Source organism: Lathamus discolor, chromosome 6, assembly GCF_037157495.1.
Source record: "Lathamus discolor isolate bLatDis1 chromosome 6, bLatDis1.hap1, whole genome shotgun sequence".
NCBI classification, from domain to species: domain Eukaryota; kingdom Metazoa; phylum Chordata; class Aves; order Psittaciformes; family Psittacidae; genus Lathamus; species Lathamus discolor.
Genome location: NC_088889.1, coordinates 21184987 through 21209532, shown reverse-complemented (window position 1 = coordinate 21209532; position 24546 = coordinate 21184987). Strand labels below are relative to the sequence as shown.

The 24546-nt window shown below is 45.5% G+C and overlaps 1 protein-coding gene across 2 annotated transcripts in view; it reads right to left on the bottom strand.

Moving 5' to 3' along the window:
* The window catches only part of BRF1 (BRF1 RNA polymerase III transcription initiation factor subunit), a 221134-nt gene extending 218798 nt beyond the window's left edge, over window positions 1-2336 (bottom strand). For both annotated transcript variants that reach the window (XR_010613570.1, XM_065683412.1), the window contains exon 1: window positions 1996-2336. Coding sequence is in view for 1 of the 2 variants with exons in the window: in XM_065683412.1 (XP_065539484.1) it covers window positions 1996-2182 (187 nt within the window). In the remaining variant the exon portion in view is untranslated. The remainder of the gene's footprint in view (window positions 1-1995) is intronic.
* Between the last annotated feature and the right edge of the window lie 22210 nt (window positions 2337-24546).

Sequence of the window (24546 nt, the reverse complement as noted above, 5' to 3'; positions counted from 1 at the left end):
AAGCATAATGGACAAGCACATACCACGAAGACACTGTTACAGCAGCACAAATACATCTTTTCAAATTGGCTTGCATCACTCAGCTTAAGTCAAGCAAAAAAAGTTATTCACAACAGAGGCATTTGTTTTCGAACATAAAGAATTACACCAGCACAAACCACCCATATCCAAACTTCCTTAAAACGTTTACTGTGAAACAGTACCCGCACTAGTCCTTGCAGTAACTTAGTAAATTACAAAGTGTTGTTTTGAAAGTCCTGCTCTATTGTTTCCACAAACAACACCAAAATACATACGCTAATGCAAATGGCAACTTGCTAGAAGATCATAGCGGGAAGATTTTCACATATGGTGAAGCCCCTGCAACCAGACCTTGTGCAGCCAGACAAAGCCACCATAAGCATGCTAGAGTGTGCTCCCACTTCCACTTTTTCACACCCACCTATCCCCACTGAGCTTATCTGTCTCCATGGGTGCTAGAATTGTTTTTGGTATAGTAGGGCAACTATCTAGCTATACAAAATCCAAGAATTAATGCACTATCCATAAAAAAAATATTAGCCAACAGCAGCATCTCAGGACTTGAACAGAAAGGAAAGGATTCCTTAAAGGAACTTAGGAAAGTACCGTGCAATTCATCTAGAAGAAGAAAAAGCTGGAGTATGGTGCAGTTCTCTCTTTGCCTTTGCCTTTTTGGTCTGGGTTTTTTTTTTTTTTGGTAGGGTAAAGGCATCCCAAAATGTACTCTAGCTTGCATGCCATCTGTCCCGCGTAATTTTGGGTAGGAGGGAAAAAGCAGTACAAGCCCTTAAAAAAGTGCCCTTCACTTTTTCCTGTGGTGATGTAGAAGCTACAAGAGCTGCTCATAAGCTATAAAAAGAAAAATAAATAATGCCAGCACCTTGAGCTGGAAGACACGAATAGCATGAGACAAAGCCTAGTCTACAATAAACTCCTGAACTCCAACATCCACTGCTGCCCTCCCCACCACAATTCTTCTGTCTTCACCACAGCCATACAATCAATCAGTCCCCCTCATTTCACTGCTAAGTTCCTTCCCCTATTTCTTCTTTATGCTTCTCTCTCCTTATATACAGTGCCCGCATCAGTTTTCCCCTCTCAAACCCAATGCCCACTTCACATGGCCTTCTTCCAGGCACACAGGCCTTATCCTCCAGGGCATTCACACAAACACCCCTACCTACCTATTTACAGAAGAAGCCTCTTGACGCTTTACTTCCAGCCTCCTTCTCCACCACATCACCCCTGTGCCTCCACTTACTCCCTCTACTCAGCTCTCCTGGCCTCTACTCCAAATAATTTCATATATCTCCCCAGTCTTTCCATACAGAGCCCCAAGCCTTCTCTCATATACCACCCCCCCACACACACCAGGCAGAGCTCCAGTCCCTCATGCACCTCCTCCCATCACCTAAAGCATCTCTCCCATCTTTTACCTCATTCATCCCAGACTCCTCACAACCCAATTCCTGCCCCACCTTGCACAGCACACTGTCCTCCCCTAACATTCACTGACTGTTCCATTTCCACTTCGTGCTGCACTACCCCACACGCACAAAAGGGAAAGGGTCCCTTAAAGGAACTTAGTTCCACCCTCCCTGACACTCCTCCGGCACAACACTCTTTTCCCCACACACCTTTGCACATCCCTATCCCCCATGCACCGATCCCTTTACACGGCACCTTTTTCCCTAAGCACTATCCTTACCCCCAGCACCTTACCCCCACGCATCATCCCCGAAACCCCACCCTCCGGCTCCGCACCCTCTTGCCCTGTCCCTGCCCCCAACAGCCCAGAGCACCCTCACCCTGTCCTTCACACCCCTTACAGCACCCCTCTCCCTCATGCACTGCCCCCCGTCCCCCAACACCCTCTCTCCATACATTGCCCCCGACGCTCTCCCAGCTCCCTCTCGCCGCGCAAGCCCCACACCCCCCTGCACGTGCGCCGCGCCCCGCCCCGCCGGCTCTCACCGTCCAGCGACACGAACTGCCCCACGGCGGAGGAGCCGCCGCCGCTGTTCTCCACGAACTGCACCTCGGAGACGATGATGTTGTCCTCCAGCACCGAGCCGCAGCCCGTGCACACCGCATCCCCGCGCGCCGCGTCCACCTCGATCTCCGAGCAGCCGCAGGCGGCGCACACCCGGCCGCCCGGCATCTTGCCCCGCGCCCCGAGGCCGAGGCCGAGGCCGGGCCCCGGCCGCGCCGCCACAACCGCCGCCTCCCCGCAGCTGCCACCGCCCGGCCGGCACGGCGCGAAGTACCCCGGCCTCGGCGAAGGCCGCACACTCCGGCACCGGCAGGGGGAGGAGCGGGGCCGCGGCAGCCGCAGCCCGCTCTCGCGAGACTTCGTCTGCCGCTTCCCTCCCGTCTGAGAGGCCCCGCCTTCACCTCCGGGGGGCGGAGGTGCGGTGGGCTGGCTGGCGGGGGCGCAGGGCCGTGCGTCTCCCGTGTGGCGGCCGCTGCCCCGTAGACTTTGGGGTTCCTTTCTCCATCTCCCACTAAACGGCTGCAGACTATGTCTGCATTCCCGCGGCCCGAACGTAACTGGTGCGAGCAGGCCGGAGAACGAGGCAAGACTCGGCACCGCAGCGGGGCCAAAGGCTCGGAGCAGTTAGAGGGCTCACGGGGAGCTCCAGCCCTCTAGGCCGTCCCTGTCCCCCTGGGGCAGGCATGGCTGTTACCGAACCTGCCCTTGCGGCCCGGGCGCTGGGGCCTGTAAGGGCATCGCTGAGCTCTTGGGGGCGGGCTGAGGGGGAGGGAAGGCGCTTTGCGAGTCAGATCTTGGGGAAGGAAACCAGGGATGGCGCTGGAGGCTTTTCCCGAGGAGCGCCGCGGCCCCGCTCTCAGGAGGGTCGTTGTATTTACATTCTTCGTTTTAAACGGCTCTGCTGCCAGTGGTGAGCATCTACTGGCACCAGAGCACACACTTCGGACTTCACAGCTCTGCAAAATGGAGCCCACGGTGTTTCAGATTAAGTGATGGGTCTTGTGCTTATGTCAGAACATGAGGATACCCTAAATTTTTTTTACCAGAATTCATTCATTAAACTATCAACTTCTTGCCTTAAGGTTATGTGCTTAGTTAAATTCATGCCGTGGTTTCTGTATGATAAACCAAGGGTGATAACACTTCTGCCAATCTTTGTCTTTCCTCCCAATATAGGTGGTTTGATTTGTGGGGGAAAAGAGTATCACTAAGAGATGAAACTTGCACTGTGGCTGAGTGGTACATTATTTTTGATGCCCTGTAAAGCCTGTAGTAATTAAAAGTTGTGTAAAAATGCATGGCATACAGCGAAAAATGTGGGCTTCTTGTTCTCATCTTCCATATGCCAATTCCTGTGTTCCCTGAAAGTAAAATTGGGGCTATAGCACTCTGAACTTGCATTTCAAAAATATAACATTTGTAATGCTTCAAAAACTGATTAATTCATCAATCAACTTTCATCACTCATTCTGTAATACATGGGTGAAAGGTTTTGTGAGGCATAATGAATCTGTTTCAGTAAAACACTTTTAGCTCTGCATGACAGAGTTGTAGTATTAAAGTCTGATGCTTTGTAACCTTTTCAGTTATTAGTTCCTGAATCAAAAAACTGAAGTTTTCCTCCAAGAAAGTTACTGCTCACTTTAGCACTTAACCCATATGTAATAAATTAGCATGCCGTGCCGCAGATGGGAAGGAAACTGAGCAGAATAGGTGTTGTAGCTGGATGTTTGCATAGCCTTTCATCTGTTGGTGTTCGAAATACACAAGTTAGTTAATGCAGAAACAAAAACTTTCACCTTCATACAAACCATTTTGTGAGTCTCTCAGACTCACCACTGTCAGCATCCATCTTCCACCAAATAACTCAGATGCAGCCAAGTAGCGCATACAGGCCTCTACAACTGACCAGATACATGGTACAAAATAATAGAATCATAGAATAGTTAGGGTTGGAAAGGACCTTAAGATCATAAAGTTCCAACCCCCAGGACATGGACAGGGATACCTCACACTAAACCATCTCACCCAAAGCTCTGTCCAAACAGGCGTTGAGCACTGCCAGGGATGGAGCATTCACAACTTCCTTGGGCAACCCATTCCAGTGCCTCACCACCCTCACAGTAAAGAATTTCTTCTTTATATCGAATCTAAACTTCCCCTGTTTAAGTTTTAACCCATTACCCCTTGTCCTGTCACTACAGTCCCTGACGAAGAGTCCATCCCCAGCATCCCTATAGGCCCCCTTCAGATACTGGAAGGCTGCTATTAGGTCTCCACGCAGCCTTCTCTTCTCCAGGCTGAACAGCCCCAACTTCCTCAGCCTGTCTTCATATGGGAGGTGCTCCAGTCCCCTGATCATCCTCGTGGCCCTCCTCTGGGCTTGTTCCAGCAGTTCCATGTCCTTTTTATGTTGAGGACACCAGAACTGCACACAATACTCCAGGTGAGGTCTCACGAGAGCAGAGTAGAGGGGCAGGATCACCTCCTTCGACCTGCTGGTCACGCTCCTTTTGATGCAGCCCAGGATACGGTTGGCTTTCTGGGCTGCGAGCGCACACTGAAGCTGGCTCATGTTCATTTTCTCATCTACCAACAGCCCCAAGTTCTTCTCCGCAGGGCTGCTCTAAATCTCCTTTCTGACCAATCTGTAGCTGTGCTTGGGATTGCTCTGACCCAGGTGTAGGACCTTGCACTTGTCATGGTTAAACTTCATAAGGCTGGCATCAGCTCACCTTACAACCGTGTCAGGGTCCCTCTGGATGGCCTTAGAACACCGATCCCTGAGGGACACCACTCATTACTGGTCTCCAGCTGGAAATTGAGCCATTGACCACAACTCTTTGTGTGCGGCCATCCAGCCAGTTCTTTATCCACCGAGTGGTCCACCTATCAAATTGATATCTCTCCAATTTAGAGACAAGGATGTCATGTGGGACAGTGTTGAACGCTTTGCACAAATCCAGCTAGATGACATCAACTGCTCTACCCCTGTCCATCAGTTCCGTAGCCCCATCATAGAAGGCCACCAAATTGGTCAGGCAGGATTTCCCCTTAGTGAAGCCATGCTGGCTGTCACCAAGCACCTTGTTGTTTTTCATGTGCCTTAGCATGCTGTCCAGGAGAATGTGCTCCAAGATTTTGCCAGGCACAGAGGTGAGACTGACTGGTCTGTAATTCCCCGGGTCTTCCATTTTCCCCTTCTTGAAAATGGGGGTTATATTTCCCTTTTTCCAGTCATCAGGAACTTCACCTGACTGCCATGATTTTTCAAATATGATGGCCAGTGGCTTAGCAACTTCATTCGCCAGCTCCTTCAGGACCCGCGGATGGATTCCATCAGGTCCCACGGACTTGTGCATGTTCGGGTTCTTAAGACGGTCTCGAACCAGATCCTCTCCTACAGTGGCCTAAGGTCTTCATTCTCACAGTCCCTGCATCTGCCTTCCAATACTTGGGTGGTGTGGTCAGAGCATCTGCCAGTGAAGACTGAGGCAAAGAAGTCATTCAGAACCTCAACATTCTCCAAATCCAGGGTACCCAGTTCTCCTGATAGCTTCAGGAGAGGGCCCATGTTGTTCCTAGTCTGTCTTTTATTCACTACATACCTGTAGAGTCCCTTCCTCTTTCTTATCTTTAACATCCCTAGCCAAGTGTCCTGGGTTCAGCAGTAGCAGTCATTTTTCTCCTTCTTAGGAGCTAGTGCAGTGCTGTGTTTTGATCTTTTGGCCTGGGAACAGTGCTGATAACGCCAATGTTTTCATTTGCTGCTTGAATGTTTGGTCTGGCCAAGGACTTTCTGAGCCTCATGCTCTGCCAGGGAGGAGGAGAGGCCGGGAGGAAGCACAGACAGGACACCTGACCCAAACTGACCAAAGAGGTATTCCATACCACAGCACATCATGCCCAGGATGTAACGGGGAGTTACCTGGAAGGGTTGGGACTGCAGGGTTGGAGGAGGTATCGGTCGGTGCTCGGCTGGGGGGAGTGGGGCGAGTTATCGGTCAGCTGGTGCTGAGGTGTTGTATTCTTTCCTCTTGTTATTTCCTTTAGCACTATTATTATTGGTGGTCGCAGTAGTGATCTGTGTTATACCTTAGTTACTGGGCTGTTCTTATCTCAACCCGTGGGAGTTGCATTCTTTTCGATTCTCCTCTCCGTCCCTCCAGGAGCAGGGGGAGGGCAAAAAGGGGGGAGTGAGTGAACGAGGTTTGTGGTTGGGTTTAAACCACGACACCAAGTTTAATTCTAACTGGGCCTTAGCTTTCCTAACCTGGTCCCTAGCTTCCTGGACAACATCCCTGTATTATTCCCAGGCCGCCTGTCCCTGCTTCCACTTTTTATAAGCCTCTCTTTTCCTTTGAATTTTCCTCAGCAGCTCCTTATCCATCCAAGGTCTCCTGGCCCTTCTGCCGCACTTCCTTCTAGTTGGGATGCAGCACCCCTGAGCTTGTAGCAGGTGATCCTTGAATATCAACCAACAGTCTTGGGCCCCCCTGCCCTCCAGGGCTATATCCCATGGAACCTTACTAAGCAGGCTCCTGAAGAGGCCAAAGTCTGCTCTCTTGCAGTCCAGGGCAGTGAGCTTGCTGCACACTCTTCTCACTGTCCTGGGGATCTCAAATTCGACCATCTCGTGATTGCTGTATCCAAGGCTGCCCTGGAGCACCACATTCTCAACAAGCCCTTCCCTGTTGGTGAGCACAAGGTCAAGCATGGCACCTCTCCTTGTCGGCTCCCCTATTACTTGCAGAAGGAAGTTGTCTTCCACACAATCGAGGAACCCCCTGGATTGCGTGTGCAAGCCCGTACCGTCCCTCTAACAGATGTCATGGTGGTTGAAGACCCCCAGGAGGACAAGGGCCTGCAAGCGTGAGGCTGTTCCTATCTGTCTGTAGAGTGCTTCATCCGCAGGTTCTCCTTGATCAGGCGGCCTGTAACAGATCCCCACAGTAATGTCTCCCACGGCTGTTTTCCCTTTAACCCTGACCCACAAACTCTCTGTTGACTGATCACCTGTCCCCAGAGTTCGACACCAGAGTTCTCCAGCCTATCCCTAACATAAATAGCAACTCCCCCTCCCCACCTGCCAGGCCTGTCTTTTCTAAAGAGCCTGTAACCTTCCATTCCAACACTGCAGGCATAGGAGCCATCCCACCATGTTTCTGTGATGCCTATTATATCATAAAAGTCACTTGCTGTAGCACATTTAGAAGCATATTGGGGTACATACTAAAGCTGTATTGGTCCATCTAGAAAGCTGACCATCTCCTAGCCATGAAATTATGTCACATGCCTAAAAATGTTCAGGTTCTGGGATTCTGCAGGAGGAAAAAAACAACATCGTAATGGAGATCATGTCACTATATACACAGTTGGGCTGCTTTCTTACTGTCCTTTTTATTCTGTTCTCAGAGATGTATTTATGAAAAATAGGAACTTTTGGTTTCTCAGATTCATTCTGCTTCTGGAGTTTGTTTCCCTCCTAAAGTTCCTTTTGCTGCTGGTAAGGTACTGAGTGCCACAGCAGCCAAGTGATCTCACAAAATTAGATGCTGTGTGGATAATACCACAGGAAATTATATCCCTGATAACAAATATTTTTAGCAATAATAAGAGGAGAAAAAAACTCATTAAATAAATATGTTTCTCTCTCAGCAAAGTCCCTTGAGTATCAGAAGATTTTAATTAACGACTATCAACCCAGATAAGATGCAGTCCTGCATACTGTGCCCCTGCCAGCAGCCAGCATGAACACAAGATATCCTGCAGCAAGCAGTTTGAAAATACCTGCTCATTAAAAAGTCTCTTCTTAGCACACACCAGTAAAGACTAATGTAGTCCTGATCCATGAGGACTTGAGTTTTACGTCCCTTGCAAGATTATTGGTATTTTGGGTCTTTTAAGTGTTCTAAGCCTTTTCCGGGATTCCCAAACAAGTTTGGGGTTTTTCACTCTGTGAGCAGCAGAGGGCCCTAGTGAGAGTGTGACACAGCTGCCGTGCCAAAAAGCTCATTTAATGCCATACTGAAAACGGGAGCGTGTTGTAGTTTTTATCTTCGCACAAGGTGAGATTACTGATGAAGAAAAAAAAAAAATGGGTTTCCAGTCCTGAATACTGAAGTCCTTTGCCTCCCACTCATGTAAGCTTTCTTCTACAATACCCTTTAAATATTTCAAACATTCTGTAGGATCATTTTCTACCAGCCAAAACGTAAGTAATTTTCTGCCTCTGTAATGTAACCATGTGTCGAGGTTTAAACCCAACCACAAACCTTGTTTGCTCACTTCCCCCCTTCTTGCCCTCCCCCTGCTCCTGGAGGGACGGAGAGGAGAATCGAAAAGAATGCAACTCCCACGGGTTGAGATAAGAACAGCCCAGTAACTAAGGTATAACACAAACCACTGCTGCTACCACCAATAATAATAGTGCTAAAGGAAATAACAAGAGGAAAGAATACAACACCTCAGCACCAGCTGACCAATAACTCGCCCCACTCCCCCCAGCCAAGCACGGACCGATACCCCCTCCAGCCCTGCAGTCCCAACCCTTCCAGGTAACTCCCCTTTACATCCTGGGCATGATGTGCTGTGGTATGGAATACCTCTTTGGTCAGTTTGGGTCAGGTGTCCTGTCTCTGCTTCCTCCCGGCCTCCCCTCCTCCCTGGCAGAGCATGAGGCTCAGAAAGTCCTTGGCCAGACCAAACATTCGAGAAACAACTGAAAACATTGGCGTTATCAGCACTGTTCCCAGGCCAAAAGATCAAAACACAGCTCTGTACTAGTTCCTAAGAAGGAGAAAAACGACTCCTACTGCTGAACCCAGGACACCATGACAAGTGCAAGGTCCTACACCTGGGTCAGAGCAATCCCAAGCACAGCTACAGGTTGGGCAAAGAAGAGATTCAGAGTGGCCCTGTGGAGAAGGACATGGGGGTGCTGGTCAATGAGAAAAAGAACATGAGCCAGCTGCAGTGTGCACTCGCAGCCCAGAAAGCCAACCGTATCCTGGGCTGCATCAAAAGGAGTGTGACCAGCAGGTCGAAGGAGGTGATCCTGCCCCTCTACTCTGCTCTTGTGAGACCTCACCTGGAGTATTGTGTGCAGTTCTGGTGTCCTCAACATAAAAAGGACATGGAACTGTTGGAACAAGTCCAGAGGAGGGCCACGAGGATGATCAGGGGACTGGAGCACCTCCCATATGAAGACAGGCTGAGGAAGCTGGGGCTGTTCAGCCTGGAGAAGAGAAGGCTGCGTGGAGACCTCATAGCAGCCTTCCAATACCTGAAGGGGGCCTATAGGGATGCTGGGGAAGGACTCTTCATCAGGGACTGTAGTGACAGGACAAGGGGTAACGAGTTAAAACTTAAACAGGGGAAGTTTAAATTGGATATAAGGAGGAAATTCTTTCCTGTTAGGGTGGTGAGGCACTGGAATGGGTTGCCCAGGGAGGTTGTGAGTGCTCCATCCCTGGCAGTGTTCAAGGCCAGGTTGGATGAAGCCTTGGGTGGGATGGTTTAGTGTGAGGTGTCCCTTCCTATGGCAGGGGGGTTGGAACTAGATGATCTTGAGGTCCTTTCCAACCCTACCTATTCTATGATTCTAAGATCTTTGTCCTTTCTGTTTGCAAGAGGGTTTAAACTTTTTTTCACCAATAATATTCAGTGTGCTGAATGAATAACCTGCAACTCAGTTCACTAAGGCTAACAAAATAATAATCGTTCATAAATTGTCTGAAGCGTGAGAGTAAGAGCTGATCAATTAAAAAATTGTATTGACTAAACCCCATTCCCTGCAGTATTTTGCCTTTTTTGTTAAAGGGAGGAAAGGATCTGTTTGCCATTTCACCTGTTCTCATGTTTCATACCTTCTCTTCTCACTCCTAAGTGTGACAAAAGGTGATGAATCAGGATGTCTGTTAGCCCACACCAACCAATTTCCTTCCTGCTGTGTCTGCAGAAGCCCATGTGTGTGCATGTTTGACATCCAGTTGTTGAGGTTTCAAAGAGAGGAACTGTTCTCATTTGCTTCAAAATTACATTTTTTTTTTATTTTTTTCCCTACTGCTTATACAACACTCAGAAGAATGCAAATAGCCTATAAAAAACCCATTCTGGCACATGAGGGAATCCCACTCTGCTCCCACAAATGCTGATCATCACAGCAGAGCAAGCTGATGACACGTTACCTTACTTCCACAAGACATGATCCTCTTCTATAAACACAATGTTTTGAAGCAGATGCTTAAGTGTCATGTGACAAAAAAGCCAGACACTCTGGCTTTTTGGTCATAGCAAAAGCATCTGGGTACTGAGCCTCTCAATGCTCCAGCCCATGTGGGAAGTATTTTCAGATAGAGGCCTAAGGTTTAATCCCTTGGTTTGATGAACGGCTGAGAGCATCCTCAGCTCTCTGGCATTTCAGCTGGAATTGCTCCTCTTAAAATCAAGTCTAAGAGCATTGATGGAATCTCTCAAGAAGTTTGAAAATGCACATAGCTTGGGACAAAACACAAGCAGAGGAAGCCTTCTGTGGTTTTGGACTGTTCAAGAAAAGGCATAAACTATGCATTCAACCTGAAAATTTGCACACGGATCCTTTGGAGATGAAGTCGTAGGGATACTAGATAGAGGGAGAAACGAAGGATTTCGAAATGGATTAGCCTTATAAGGTAATAGCAAGCGGATACTGCTTTTTCTTTCTGCGCCAGTGCAAATGCATTTGGCTACACTAGTGATGAACACGAGGGGGCCCCCAAGGAAAAGGAAATCGTCGAGGAGCTGCAATGCACCCGCAGATTAGGCTGACTTAATTATTTCCTGACGTTACTTTCGTGACGTTCATCAATAAATGGTCATTTTAAAAGCTTTGGGAGGAACATTCTTAGAAGAAAAGGTCTTGGCATCTATTAAACCATGTAGTAAACCTGCTTAGCAAACACTTGACCTTATCCCTGCTGCTCAGAGACAGCAGCACCTGGCAGCTGAGCCTCCGATTCCTGAGTAAGTGGCAGAGACCCCGTGGCTTTCCCAGATACCTTGCCAGGGTCTGTGCCTGGTACGATTCTTAATACGTGAGGACAGCAGAAAGCACACACACTGTAGGTTAGAAAATCCACCAAGAAAATCCAAGGATATTGAATACGAAGATGCAGAAGCCACCGCCAGCTGGGGAAGTCTCTCAGCAAATCCGCGGGACCTCTGAGCAGCTATTCTGTTCTGAACATCTCCCCCAGCCAGCACACCACTTGAAGATGCACAGCTGATCAGTGAGTGCTTTTAGGAAGGGTGTAAGCAAGGTAAAAATAGATATGCCTTCCTAGTTTCTAGAAATCTGCAACTTAAGGATTTCATAAGCTGAAACAGGTGTCTGTTTAAATAGCTTTTGATCTGTGTATGCTTTCAAGATCCACAACATCCAGTGGTTTGGGGTATATCACAATTCAGTTGGGTAGCAAGTGAAAAAGATTTAAAATGGCCTGAATATTTCAGTTGGCAATTCCAAGTTCTTGGGCTATAACGAGTGGTGAATAGTTGTTCTGTTCACACTTCTTTCATGTCAGGTAGGATTTTTTACACCTGCTTTACAGCTTCTCTCAATCACAATCACTTCACAAGAGCAATTCTTCCTCCAGATAAGTAATGCAATGGACACAAAAATAATCTGTTCAGGAAAGTCATTTAAGAGGAAACCCTTTTTAATTAAGCATTGGTTATATTCTGCACCAAATAACTGAAGCCTTCCATCACTTGGGGATGTAAGCACAGGAAAATATTCCAGTGAAAACATAACTCCTTTTGTCTGCACCTCTCTGGTTGGTTCAAACATTAATGAACTCGTCACCATCAGAAAACCAGTCAGCTAGCTGCCTATTTAGGCAACAGTCTGTGCACCTAGAATTGAACTGAAATGAGAAAATGCCTTGTTACAAGTGCCACTTTTCATGTGCGTGCTCTATGAGTGAATACTTTGGAACAAATGCATTTTCTATATAGACTGAAGATGAGGCTTTCACTAAATGTTAATGTTCACATGCAAGGGAAGAAAACAGGGACATTACATTGTATGGATCTGCAGGCTTAAATGCAGAACACACATCCTGCTGACAGTTCCCACTTTTTTTTTTTTTTTTTTTTTTTAAATTTGGAACTACAAGCCAGAAATTCAGACCAGTGAGTGGGAAGCTGTAGAAGCCATTCAAAAAAGTAAGCATGGGTCTCCTTTAGTTTGGAATAATAAGTTTTGTAAAGCAGTTGCACAATGGTGGATTATCCACTTAGCATCAAGCTAAATTCATAGCAGTTAAAAAATAATGCTGTAAAGTATGTAAAGTACTTAAGATAGTGTTGGCCATTTACAAATTATAGCTAACATGTCATAAAGAGGATTAGGAGAAAAAATAGCCTCTTAAACAAGAGTTCCCTAGCTACATTAGAACAAGATATTAAAAATCCTGCTGTCACCAGGTGGTATTAATGGTCCATACTCTTTATTGGCATTTCGTAGGCAGAAGTCTGCCATAATCAGAATGACTGTGCTAGCATCAAAGAAGAATATGCCAGTCAAGTGTTATTTAAGACCACGAAACATGCGTGTGTCAACATAGACTCAGAAGTGGGTATTTATGTATGATAATGTCTCAACTCCTTTGGTCATCAGGGACCCCCTCCAGACTGAAACAGATAAAAGGGAACATTGCTGCAGCCAGACACAACCCTCTGCCTTTGCCAGGGCAGAAGAAAGGCTGGAAGCAGAGAAAGGAGCGCAGTGTCCTCCTTACACAACCCGTTAACACCAGGAAAAGGTACAGCAGAGCAAAGCAGCTTGGGTAAGTAAGGGTTGGCCTGTGGGTGAGGCTGATTCTCTCCTGTTTGGGTCGTAAAAGACATCAGAGAATTGTCCTTTCAATGAGCTGTGTGTCATTGCCTGCTTTTCTTCTGAGAGAGTCCCAGTACCTCAAGTACGCCAAAGTTAACCCAGTGCTAAAGAAACCATCAGTTAGTACTACAAGTTCTTGTTCACTTTTCAAAGCTAAATAGAAACAGGCTAAATAGAAACAACACTAGCGAAGTCACAGTATAATCCTTTCCTGTCACTGGAGAATTTTCAAGAATTTGGCAGATTTCCTAGTTTGAATTAGTTGAATAAATTAGATGACTAACATTTTTCTAAGGGCAGCCATAAAAACTGCTTGGAGTAAATCAAGCTGTTTCATACCAGTAATTTGAGTTAGACTAAATTACAAAAGGGGAAAAAAAAAATCACTCTGTTAAAATATTTTGTTTAAATGTGAAGTTTTCAAAAGGGTAAATCTCAACATGAGACATTTATAACCAGTTTAGGTCTCATTTATTTATTTTTATTTTATTAAAAAAAAGTTCAGGAGAAAAATTCTAGTGCTGTGCGTGCCACATCTTTCCTTCCCTACTGTCACCCCAAATAGAAAGTCTCTTTCACACCTCCAGAAGCAAATTAGGATCCGTCCCTAAAGGACTAAAGCTTGCCCACTTCTCTTCAGAAAAAAAGGCCACATGATTAGTGCAAAGGGGGAATGCTGTCACCTTGGCCATGTCAGTCTCTGCTTTTTCTCTCTTCTGTATTTTACAGTGCCCCCTCTTAAATGGAAACCAGGAGCTGCACCACTGATGGTGTGAGTGAGGGACAGGTCTGGAAATTAGCACCACCCTGAGATGGTTGGTTGGTTCACATCTCTTTAGCTCTCTGTTTCAAGGCACTGCAGATTCAGGCTGCCACCTGTCACCTGTCACCATTAAAATCACAATTTTTAGTTGTTCTTCCCCATTTCATGAGATAAACGTGTTTTTCTCAGTAAATTAAAATTGGGAATCTGATATAACAATATGCCAGTAAGATCTGGAGCCTTTGGCTTGCCCTTCCATTGTCTGTGCTTCAATCAGTCAGATCACACCAAGATTATAAAAAACCTGACCTAGGAGTTTACAGTCTGAAGCCCAAATTGAACAGAACAGTCAGCAGGTTATGTATTCCACCGAACAATGAGGTCTTCAGTCCCTTTTTGAACCAGTTTTCATTACATGAGTTATGTTTGTAGCATATTGCTGAGAATGACACAAAACCATTGTTTTTGAAATGAGTACAGTAAACAACAACGTTGTCAACAGTGCAGGTTGATAGCAGCATGAGAAGTATTTCAGAGACCTCTAAGCATGTTCAATTCCACACCCACATGCATGCAGCATTTCAGAAAATGTTAAGCTTAACTACCATATGATTTCCTTTGGAAGAAAAAGCTAGAAGAGGGTGTTCAAGTTTTTGCCTATGGTATTTTACATATATAGAGCCCCTGCTGAAAGGGGCAATTCCATTGAAGAGAAATTATGTCCAAAAGAGAATAAAATCATAGTGTTGGCATTTCTAACAAATATCCTGTCCTTCCTTCACAGTCTATCCCATGCTAAGCAGTAACAGTAGAACTTTTTTCCTAATAAAGCTTTAGAGTTACTACTGTGACTTCTCACCCGTGCTACAGAAATACTATCCAGATGACCAAACATTTTGTAATGAAACAAGCTGCAACAAATATCCAGCTGAAACAGCAGTTTAGTGGGCTCAGAGCAAAAGCAAACTATTTTTATGGCATATAAAATTATGAAGAGCCTTTCCCAATATATACTATGACTAATAATCATCAGCCCGTACAACAATGACATTTTAGCCACTCCCTCTGTGGTCACCTTTCATTTGCAACCATCATGTCTGCTGAAAACAGGATGAGAAATTGCAGATTAAAAGTGAGATTTTATCAGCTTTCCCAGGCAGAACCAGGTTAGGAAAGATGAGAAAGAGAGAACTTCCTGTCATAGTTTAAGGAACGAATGAGCAACTAATAAACATTCTAATGTAATAAGTGCATATATCCTGCTAACAAATTTTCTTCTGAATAACAGAGCTGAAGGGTTTCTGTTTGGGTTTGGGTTTGTGGGTTTTTTTTCCAAAGAGTAAATCCCATGGCTACATTATAGGAATAATGAAGAAAAATTGAGCGATGTCCACGCAAAGTTTGAGCTGGGAAATCACAAGGCAAATGTTCTTTTTCCAGTCCAGAAATAAAATTCTAACTTGCTGATTTAGGTTCTCTCCAAGCCATTTTTCCCTCAGTTGTAACACAAACAGCATTGGCCTGTGTTCCAATTCTCTTAAAAACCAGGCGAACCTTGAACAGCATTGCTGAAATCCTGCAAGTCCCAGAAAGTAAGCCAGGCTAGGGAGGTACCATTCACTCATCCAATTCCACTAAGTATCTCATACATTGTTTTCAACCTGTTACTTGCCACAGGACCGTGATCCATCAGACTCTCCCACTGTGCACAACACTGTCACTTTGGCCCTTCACTGTCACATAATCCTACCTGTGCTGGAAAAGGTGCCTGAGAGACTCAAATGACAAGAACTAGCCAACCCTGAAGGAGGTCTGGAAGAGCAGCACAGCATTCATCAGGATGTTAGCAGATACAGTACCCTTCAACTGTGGAGCCTTCTGGGGTAGACTTCATCAAAATGGGAATCTTAATGTAAAAGAATGATTACTGCTGGGTTCTTCCAGCCCAGCAGGCCAGAACAGGTAAATACCTGCTATCTCAGCATTCCAGCAACTATTAGAAATACCCACAGAGGTTTCAATCATGCTTAATAATTAAAAGTAAGGAAGGGAGTTTCAGGTATTGTGTTAATCAACAGATGCTAAAGGAATATGACCTTCCTCAGAGGCAAAGTCTGGCATGACAGCCAGTTTTTTCCATGACACATACTAGAAAGCACAGAAACACAATCAGCAAGATGGTTTCCTTGCTTCAAGATTCAGTATTTCACCAAATGAGTCACCAATAGATGCTTCAGATATTCCTATGCTAAAACTAGAATATGTCATATGTATAAAATCTACTCTTGCCCCATAAGCTGCCTGTGATAGCTTTATCCAAATACTGACCTAGAGAATGTCTGGTATGTTCAGACTGATGTAAGAAGCCTGGATTTTATATTCAGGATCCCAGTTTATCAGCAGATAAATCTCATGAGAATGGACTTGTTTCAACGCTGATTTCAATAATTAAGGAATTCAGCAGCAGAAAATACTTTACTCATCTGTTAGCTGAAGTAGCCAGATTTCATCAGAAGTACATGCTTCCATTGCTTTAGTAGAGGGAAAATATGTTTTTGTCAGACTGCATATGAGTACACAATAAAGAGTTCATGACAGAAGTTGTTAAATACAGAAGGAAAAACATTGATTAGTACATGCAAGGAGAAGTATAGAAAAGAGCTGTTATTAGTGCTCTAATGACTAAGATAAGGGTCTGGGATTCAGGAAAACTGGATTTAATTGCAGGCTCTAACACAAACTTTCTTATGACCTTGGGCTACCCATGAGATATTGCTGGCCCCAAGTTATCTAGCTATACAATGGAGATACGGTAACTCTTTTTTGGCCACCTCTCACATATTGTTACACACAGACATAGACTGAGAGAAACATTTCTTTGACCATGAAGGAAGGGAAGGATGAGGTGGAAGAATCCACTCAAAGATGAATGTGACTGGATTCAAGAAACAAGCAAAGCACAGGTTTGGCAAGCTTGGTGCTGAAGGAGAGGCTTCTTCCATGCAGATGGCATGGTGGTGATCTGGTGGGACAGGCATTGCTGTTGAGCTGTCAGAGACATCAGCACTGTAGGGAGGAAAGACCTGCCTGGGAGGAAGGCAAAGGGAGAGAAGGGGAAGTTTGCGAGAGACCTCACATCAGGGAGTTACTGATGAACAGAGAAGCCCATGGATCTTTCAGCAAGCAGACTGGAAATGACAGTAGGGGGCATTTAAATATACAGACAGGTCTTCATGCCTGGCACACACTCAACGGATTTGTCTGACTAGCTTTTTCCATTGTGATTGTGAAAGAATCATGCTCATAGCAATGACAGCTAAAGCCTCATACTGATACATCAGCCAAGCAGCTTCTGCCACACAGCATCCCTTCATGCAGGGACCTGGAATCAGACCTACTGCTCAAAGCACTCTCTTTTTGATATAAGCTGTGTTTCTGTTCGGAGGGTTTGCCAAAACAGATACACTGGCAAAGCAGCTGAGGTTGTCAAAGCCGAAGTCATCTCCTTTTACTTCAAGTCAGAGCTACACCGATCTGCACCAGAGAAACAGCTGGCTCTGTAACCAAAATAGCTCATTAGTCAAGGGCATATTCCACGACTTGAATCATCTTTAGCAAAGGAAAGGGGTTCAGTGTCAGTGAGTTTGACAGGGGACACGGGAAAGGCTAACTGACCTTTAGAAAGAATGTCAGCACAGGGAACCAAGGCCTAATCCTCACAAGTCCTGAAGTATCGCTGTTATTGGTGCCAGGGAATTTGTTTCTCTCTGAATAGGCAGGCACAGTTACCAACAGAGCATGCAGGTCCAGATGCTATGTGTGCCTTGTTTATTGCATAATATTATCAAATAGGATTTTTTAAAACCTTTAAAATGCCCTGCTCAAACAAACTGAACTTCCTTTTCAGAGATCAGCCAAAAGACCAGCTCATTTCTTTGATGTAGATATTAACTAATGAGTATGTTGCATCTGCTCTCTCCCTGTATCACCTCTTTCCTGAAAAGAGTAAGATGGTATGCTGTTTGACACAATTAATTTCCCTTTTGCCAAACTAGAATACCATCCGAGGAATTTGCTAAGCACAGGATACCTCAGGAAGCAGCTCTAAGAAGTACAGTACTAACAGCTTTGCGTCATAAGGATGAGAAGCTCTTGACATTCATAGATCTCCATATTTCCTATAAACCTACTGGATTCCTTGTAAAATATTTTTAATTGCCTTGACAAAACCACTAAGCCTTTATGGGGATGCCTTTTCAGCTTGCCTTTTTGAGCTCCATTTTACTCTTTCTGCTCCTTTTCCAGGTGAGAGCAATGAAGAATTATTTTCTGTCGTCACTGAACAGTCTACAACTGATGGGGGCCAGCTCCTCCTCACCACTATAAATGCCATTGCATTGAATACTATTGATGTTGTTACAGTGGGTGCTATAGTTGTGTGAGTATAAAAAACCACAGTGCTGGTAAAAGACACTCAAGGATAAATAGCATTTCGTGAGACCAAAATAACTCCATGCTGTGCACTGAAAGTACCTTCCATTGGCTGCCATCTACCTGCTGTTCCCAGCCAGGGTCCTTGTCTTCCCTTGAAGACTTCAAAGGCTTCCCCACGTGTCTTCAAAAGCAATGGGGCTCCTCTTTGTCCCTCCAAGATGGTGACACTGAGAAACTGGGACCTACTTGTAAGCACACTGTGTCTCCAAAATCTGCTGGTGTTCTCAGAGCTACGAAGATCCCAGGCAAAATACCAGCACCTGTATGGACTCTTCTCTCTCTCCCCCTCCCTTGCAGCCACGGGGCCTCTGCAACAGCTCCCTCTTGCAGGGCCTAATTTGGGGGTTTCAGCCATGCTCTTTGCCCCCAGACAAGGTTTATGGATGATGTAAATGAACAAAACCATACAGATGGCTGATCTCACTGAAAAGCAGAAGCATGATGGAAAGATTAAGGTTGAGCCTAGTGGCATGTTTTGCCTGAATGTATCTCACAGATTTGGGTGAGAAGGTCTGTGGGTGCTTGGGAAGGTGAGGGGAGAGAAGGATGTGACAGCTCTGAAATGCCCATATTTTGTTGCATTGGGTTGCTTGTGTGAGAGCCAGGGGTTAGTTCTGTAAATTGGACCAATTAAATACTAATTTGATCCTAGATTAATGGATGCTGAAGGAGACACACTGCTGGCATGTGACTCCATTGATATTAAGTCATCAGGTATGAGCTTGGCTTGGACAATACCTCAAATGAGAACATGAAACCACAGAAGAATGTCCTTCAAAATGCAATTTGCGGACAAGTTTCTCATCGTCAGTGTAACTGGCAGACTCACACCCAGGACTCATTGGAAAGGTAGAGCAATGTTTGGGCATTGATAACGGTGTTTGTAAATGTCCTCTTACCACTTTTGAATTCTGTTCTTTTACACTACAAAGTTACTGTTCCACTGCTTCCTTTTTTCTTTGCTTATTCTGTTTTAAATTATGGAGAAATCCAAAACTCAGAGCCAGTTTGTTTTGCTCTGCTGGGTACGGTGATGTTTATTTTGAAAGGAATCTTTCCGTGATCTTTGCTAAAAAAAATAAAATAAATAAAAAGTCCAGACACCATTCTTGTCTTGCAGCACTTACTGCATTACGCGTAAGCCCATTTAAGCAGTAGATAACTCTTATTATTAAAGGTAGATTCCTGCATTTTTTCCTGACTTCTCTGCTTTGCTACCATCCTTCTCCTCAGTGTTCTACATCAGTTTTCCCTTCTTTGAAGAGAACATCCCCTCCTCAGTGATATTCTAGTCACAACAAGTGAGGCAAGAAGACTGTGTTGAGAAGGTCTAAAACTAAAAAAGAATATAGTTCTACCCATGCCAAGTGGACAGTAACACAGCAATCAAGCCCTGTTTGGAAATGAACGCTCAGAATTGCACAGAAACCTAGTATTTTAATGTGAATATGCTCCTAGCAAGGTTTGTCACATTTCCATAGTCACACAACTTCTGCTGATATACCATGCATGGAACTGATGTTTGGACTTTCATCATCCGGTAGTTCAGACTCAACGTCAAGAAGGACTACTGTTCAAAGAGATTATATAAATTGTCTAGTTAATTGATAAAAGGCACATGCAACTTTGTCCTGCTTAAAGTGACATCCTTTATGCAAAGTTAAATTTAGTTCTGTTAGGGTTTTGCACCCACAGAGGCTTCGGAAACATTGTGAGTTTTGCTCCAGAACATTCATGGCTCCATGTAGTCAGTCAGCAAGGAAAAGTGTGGCTTGCTTGTCTGCTGCTGCGAGCCTAGAGTATCTGCTCATGCTTCCAACTGCAAGTCTCCAGAGGATTAAGCAGTCTCCAAGACAGCCCTTCTGAAGCAGTGTTGAAATAAAGAATGTCAACATGTCCAAAACCCTGAGTACACCTAAATTAAAGCCAAAGTACTTATGGTAGCCTTTCTATGTGTGTGAACCTGCTGAATGAGCAGCTGTGCAACATCTGAAGTAGCAGCCATTCAGACACAAAGTAAAAGCATAATAAGAACAACAAGGTCTTCTTGGGACATGTTTGCACTGTGCACTGAGGGTATGGTGCAAGCTCCTAGGTTAGGTACCAAGAGCTGTGAAGATGCAGTATCTTAGCTGCTGGCCCATCCTAGCAACCTGAATATGTGCACAGAGATCTGACAGACCTTGTCTGCTGGTCACTAATCTGTGAAGGCAAGATCTTCACTGCACTCTACTGCTATTGTAACCTCTGCCACCTGGGTGAAACAAGAACAGATCCACCGCTATCAGCTGCCACAGTTGCTCACATTGATGTTAACACAGTCTCAGAGAGGTCTCAGCCTACCCAGGACTCTTGGAGAACGATCTGATAGGGACTCATGCAGTCTTTGGAGAGTGTGGCACTACCACCTTGAGCACTAGGAGGTTCAGGACAGGAAGCCCTGGAGCACCTACAACATACCTAAAGGGTGACAGATTAGATTAAAGTAGCAGAGAGCACTGTTTTAACCCAGCTAATCCTCACAACCACAGGTTAGAGACCTTCCAGGCAGCTGCAGTCCCTGTATGACCATTATTACCCTCTTCTCTAGATTTCTATGTCTCATGGGCCATTTGGGGACTGTGTGGCATTTAGGCCATGCTACATTCCATGTTGCACAATATAAGGCACACATTTCCAGGGGATCTTCAGTTTGTACTCAGGTGCTTACTGAGAATCATAGAAAAATAATTCGGTTGGAAAGGACTTCTGCAGGACTCTCATCCAGTCTTATGCTTAATGGAACAGAAGGTGTATCAAGGCCTCACCTAACTGGGGTTTGAATGCCTCCAAGAATAGAAATTGCACACACTTTAGGGGAAACTTGTTCTAGTGCCTGGCAACCCTATGAAGACTTTTCTTCTTTTTGCCTAGCTGGGCTGCATCCCATCTGGTCCCTTGGGTTGTATATGTCCAGTTTACTTAAGTGATCCCAGCATCACCCTCTTCAGCTGTGAGTAGCATGTCCCTGTTCCAAACTCTGCCATTACACATGGATGCCTGGGAACAGATTCTGCCAGGAAAGACTGAGGCAAATAAAATGCTCAGAACTTCAGACTTTTGTGTGTCCTTCATCATTAGATCACCTGCCCTATTCAGCAGTGCACCTGTATTTTCACGGTCTTCCTTCTGTTACTAATGTACCTGTAGAAGCCCTTCCTGTTGCCCTTGACATTATCACCAATTATCAGATTAAGCCCAGCTTTAGCTTCTTAATCACATTCCTGCATTCCTGTGTAGTTCTACACTGCTCCTTGATTGACTGTCCCTGCTTCCCCCTGTTACACGTTTTCTGTTTGAGTTCAGTCAGAAGTTCTCTGTACACCAAACTGGCCTCATGCACTGCCTGCTTAGCCTCCCGCAAAACAGTATGGACCATTCTTGGGCTTTGGGGAGATGGTCCTTGAAAATCATCTAACTCTCCATGTCCTTTCCACAGCAATATCCCAAGGGAAGCTGCTTCCTACTTCCCTGAATGAGCCAAAGTCTATTCTCCTGAATCCAGGGTCATTGTTCTGCCACTCACCTCTTTCTGCTTTCTCATGATCTTAAATTCTACCACCTCTTGGTCTCTCCAAGGCTGCCACTGACCATCACAATCCAAACCACTTCTTCCTTGTTTGCAAGTAGCAAATCAACCAGAGCATCTCCCTACTCAGTCTGTACAGCACCTATGTCAAGGAATTGTCCCTGATGCACTCCAGAAGTCTGGGTTGCTTGTGCCCTACTGCTTTTCCTGCCCAGCAGATTTCAGGTCGGTTGGTATATCCTGTAAATGTGAGGGCTTGAGACACTGACACTTCTTCCACTTGTCTAGAGAAGGTTTCATCTATTTTGTCCTCTTGACCAGATGACCTGTAGTCAGATGCCTACCACAATGTTACCTGTGTTGGCCTTCCCTCTGACCAGCTCCTGACCAGAACTCCATGCATCTGGGCTGTTTCTCTCTGGGCAGAGCATAACATCTCTTGCACATCACACCTTCCTCCTTCTAAAAAACATGTATTCATCCATCACAGCACTTCAGCTGTTAGAGCTCTTACAGCTTCAAAGTACAAAGGAGCAGTGGGTGGGCCAACCCCCTGCCTAGCCAGGTCTGCAATACTGTGTCTCCTGATCCAATCAATATAGAGACCTGGGCACTGTCTTGAGATGACTTGTTGTGAAGACCTTAATTAGACGATGCACCTTGTTCTCTTGATTATTACACTGAAAAGTGCTAATAACAGCCTTGGGGCAAGCCTTTAATCCACAATCCCCACACATCCCATCATACTCAGAAACACGCGCATACTCTTCCAGATTCAGTAGAAATAAAAACTATCCTTTTGTAATATAGTAAAGAGAGATGAACAGTGGAATCCCTCTTTCAAAGACCTAGCTTCTGTGGCAGGACTTCACAAAGTCAGGGACTTCCCTGCTTGCCCAGACACGGTCGTGGTTGATGTGCTTGTGCTGCATTGGTACAGGAGAGAGAAAAGCAAGGAGCCACATAAAGGGGAACCCTTTTGAGGTCAGACCTTGTCAGGACCAGAAGACTTGGGAATGTGTGTCCAGAAACTAGTTTGTCTTTGTTTCTACTGCATTAAAGGTAAGGGGAAAAGGCTCATTTTCCCTTCTGTACATAAACACTATCACAGGGAGAAATACACTACATTTATAATATCAGTCTTTTCCAAACAGAAAGGCTGTAACAGGTTGCAGTACACTTACAGCCTGTTCTTTGAACCTTTAAATCCTCTCTCTCACATGGAGGAAGAAGCGGGGTAAGAAAATATTTCTGCGAACTGCGGTTTGGTTTATTTGCTTCAGGCTGTAAAAATCTCACTGCAAACATTTACAACTTAGTCTGAGCCACAGCAGCTATAACTGGTACATGGTGCTTCCAGTGCAGTTTGTTTGCAAGATGAAGGCCTTAGTCCGAGCCAGAGCAGGAGCACATATCATCGACATTTGAAGCCTTGCTTAAGGAAATCCAGACTGACAGCCTCTTCCTACTGCAGATCACTGCCTGGTCCCATTTCCAGTTTGACTACGGCTTGCTTTCCCCCAGCGCACCTGCAGGTAAAAAAGCATCACAAGCAACACACCCGTGGCCAGGTGTGGAGCAAGTGGGGAGATGGTGCCAGCTGCATGCAAAGGAGCTGCCGTTGGTCCTTCCTGGCTGGAGGGATGGTTGGTCATTAGTTGCAGATTTGGCTTTGACAAAGCAAAGGAGACAAGCCACAGGACAAACAGGAGCAATGAGAAGCATCTTCAGAACTCTGTCAAGGTTTTGTCTGAGAGGGGAAAGAAAACAGACTAAAAAGTATATCTCCTCAGGCAGAGGGGACGTTAGCAGCATCAGGATACATGGTGACATCTTTCACCACAGCAGCACCCAGTGAGTCCCCACTTGGCTAGTAGTACAAAGAGCCACATTCCTGAATACGTATAGCAGTGTTAGTCCTCTGGAGCTTAACGCTACTAAAATGACTGAGTCCAAGAAGAAATGGACAAAACCTGGTTTTTGCTGGTCAAGTGCTGCTTTCAGCCTGTCTTGCACAGAAAAATGGGCAGGCTCAGACTGCATTGGTTTTCCATGTATATCAGGCACTGGCCCCTAACGGGACAAGAAGAGCAGGTCTGAACTGGAGGCATCAGAGATTAAGAACCTGCAAGACCTCCAGGTCCTGCCATGCTGGCTCACAGAGAATGTGCTGAGCCCTGTAGTCCTGCTACTGCATGGGTGCTGCCTTTATAGGTCACTGCTCCAAAGCCATCTGCAACATGAGTAGCATGGGCTTGAGCTTACTTTGCTTCTTTCCAAACCTCAAGACACCCAACCACACATTATGGTCACCCCACATCTAGATGGCTCCTCTTGTTGCACTGCCATCTCTCTCCCAACTACAAAGCCTGAAACCTCCAAGGGCAGATTTTCCTTAATTAATCATCAGGCATATCATTGTTTTCCCAGTTTCTTTTTCCATTTCTGAGCTGCGATGGTTCCTGCCAGCTTTCTGCCTGGCGTGCATTTCTACAACGAGAGCAACATAACTTCCGAAAATAGGCACTTACACTGGAAAGCCTGACACACCCTGTGTGGAGCTTATGAGTGGCAGAAACATAATCAAAAGCCAGCCAAGACACTAGGCCATGCTAGCAGCGTTCAATTAAGGCTCTGAGCAAAGCAGCCCTAGAAGAAAGCAAGTGGGAACTCCATAAAAGCTGCTGCACAGAACACTCCAGGTTCTTTTCATCACTGAGAGGCATTATGGTAATCCTAGCTCAGGCGAGCTATTCCAATGTGGCTGGCATGTTCAGAATCCCTTTAAAAATAAAAAATCATGGAAGTGGCCAACCTGCCGTAATTTC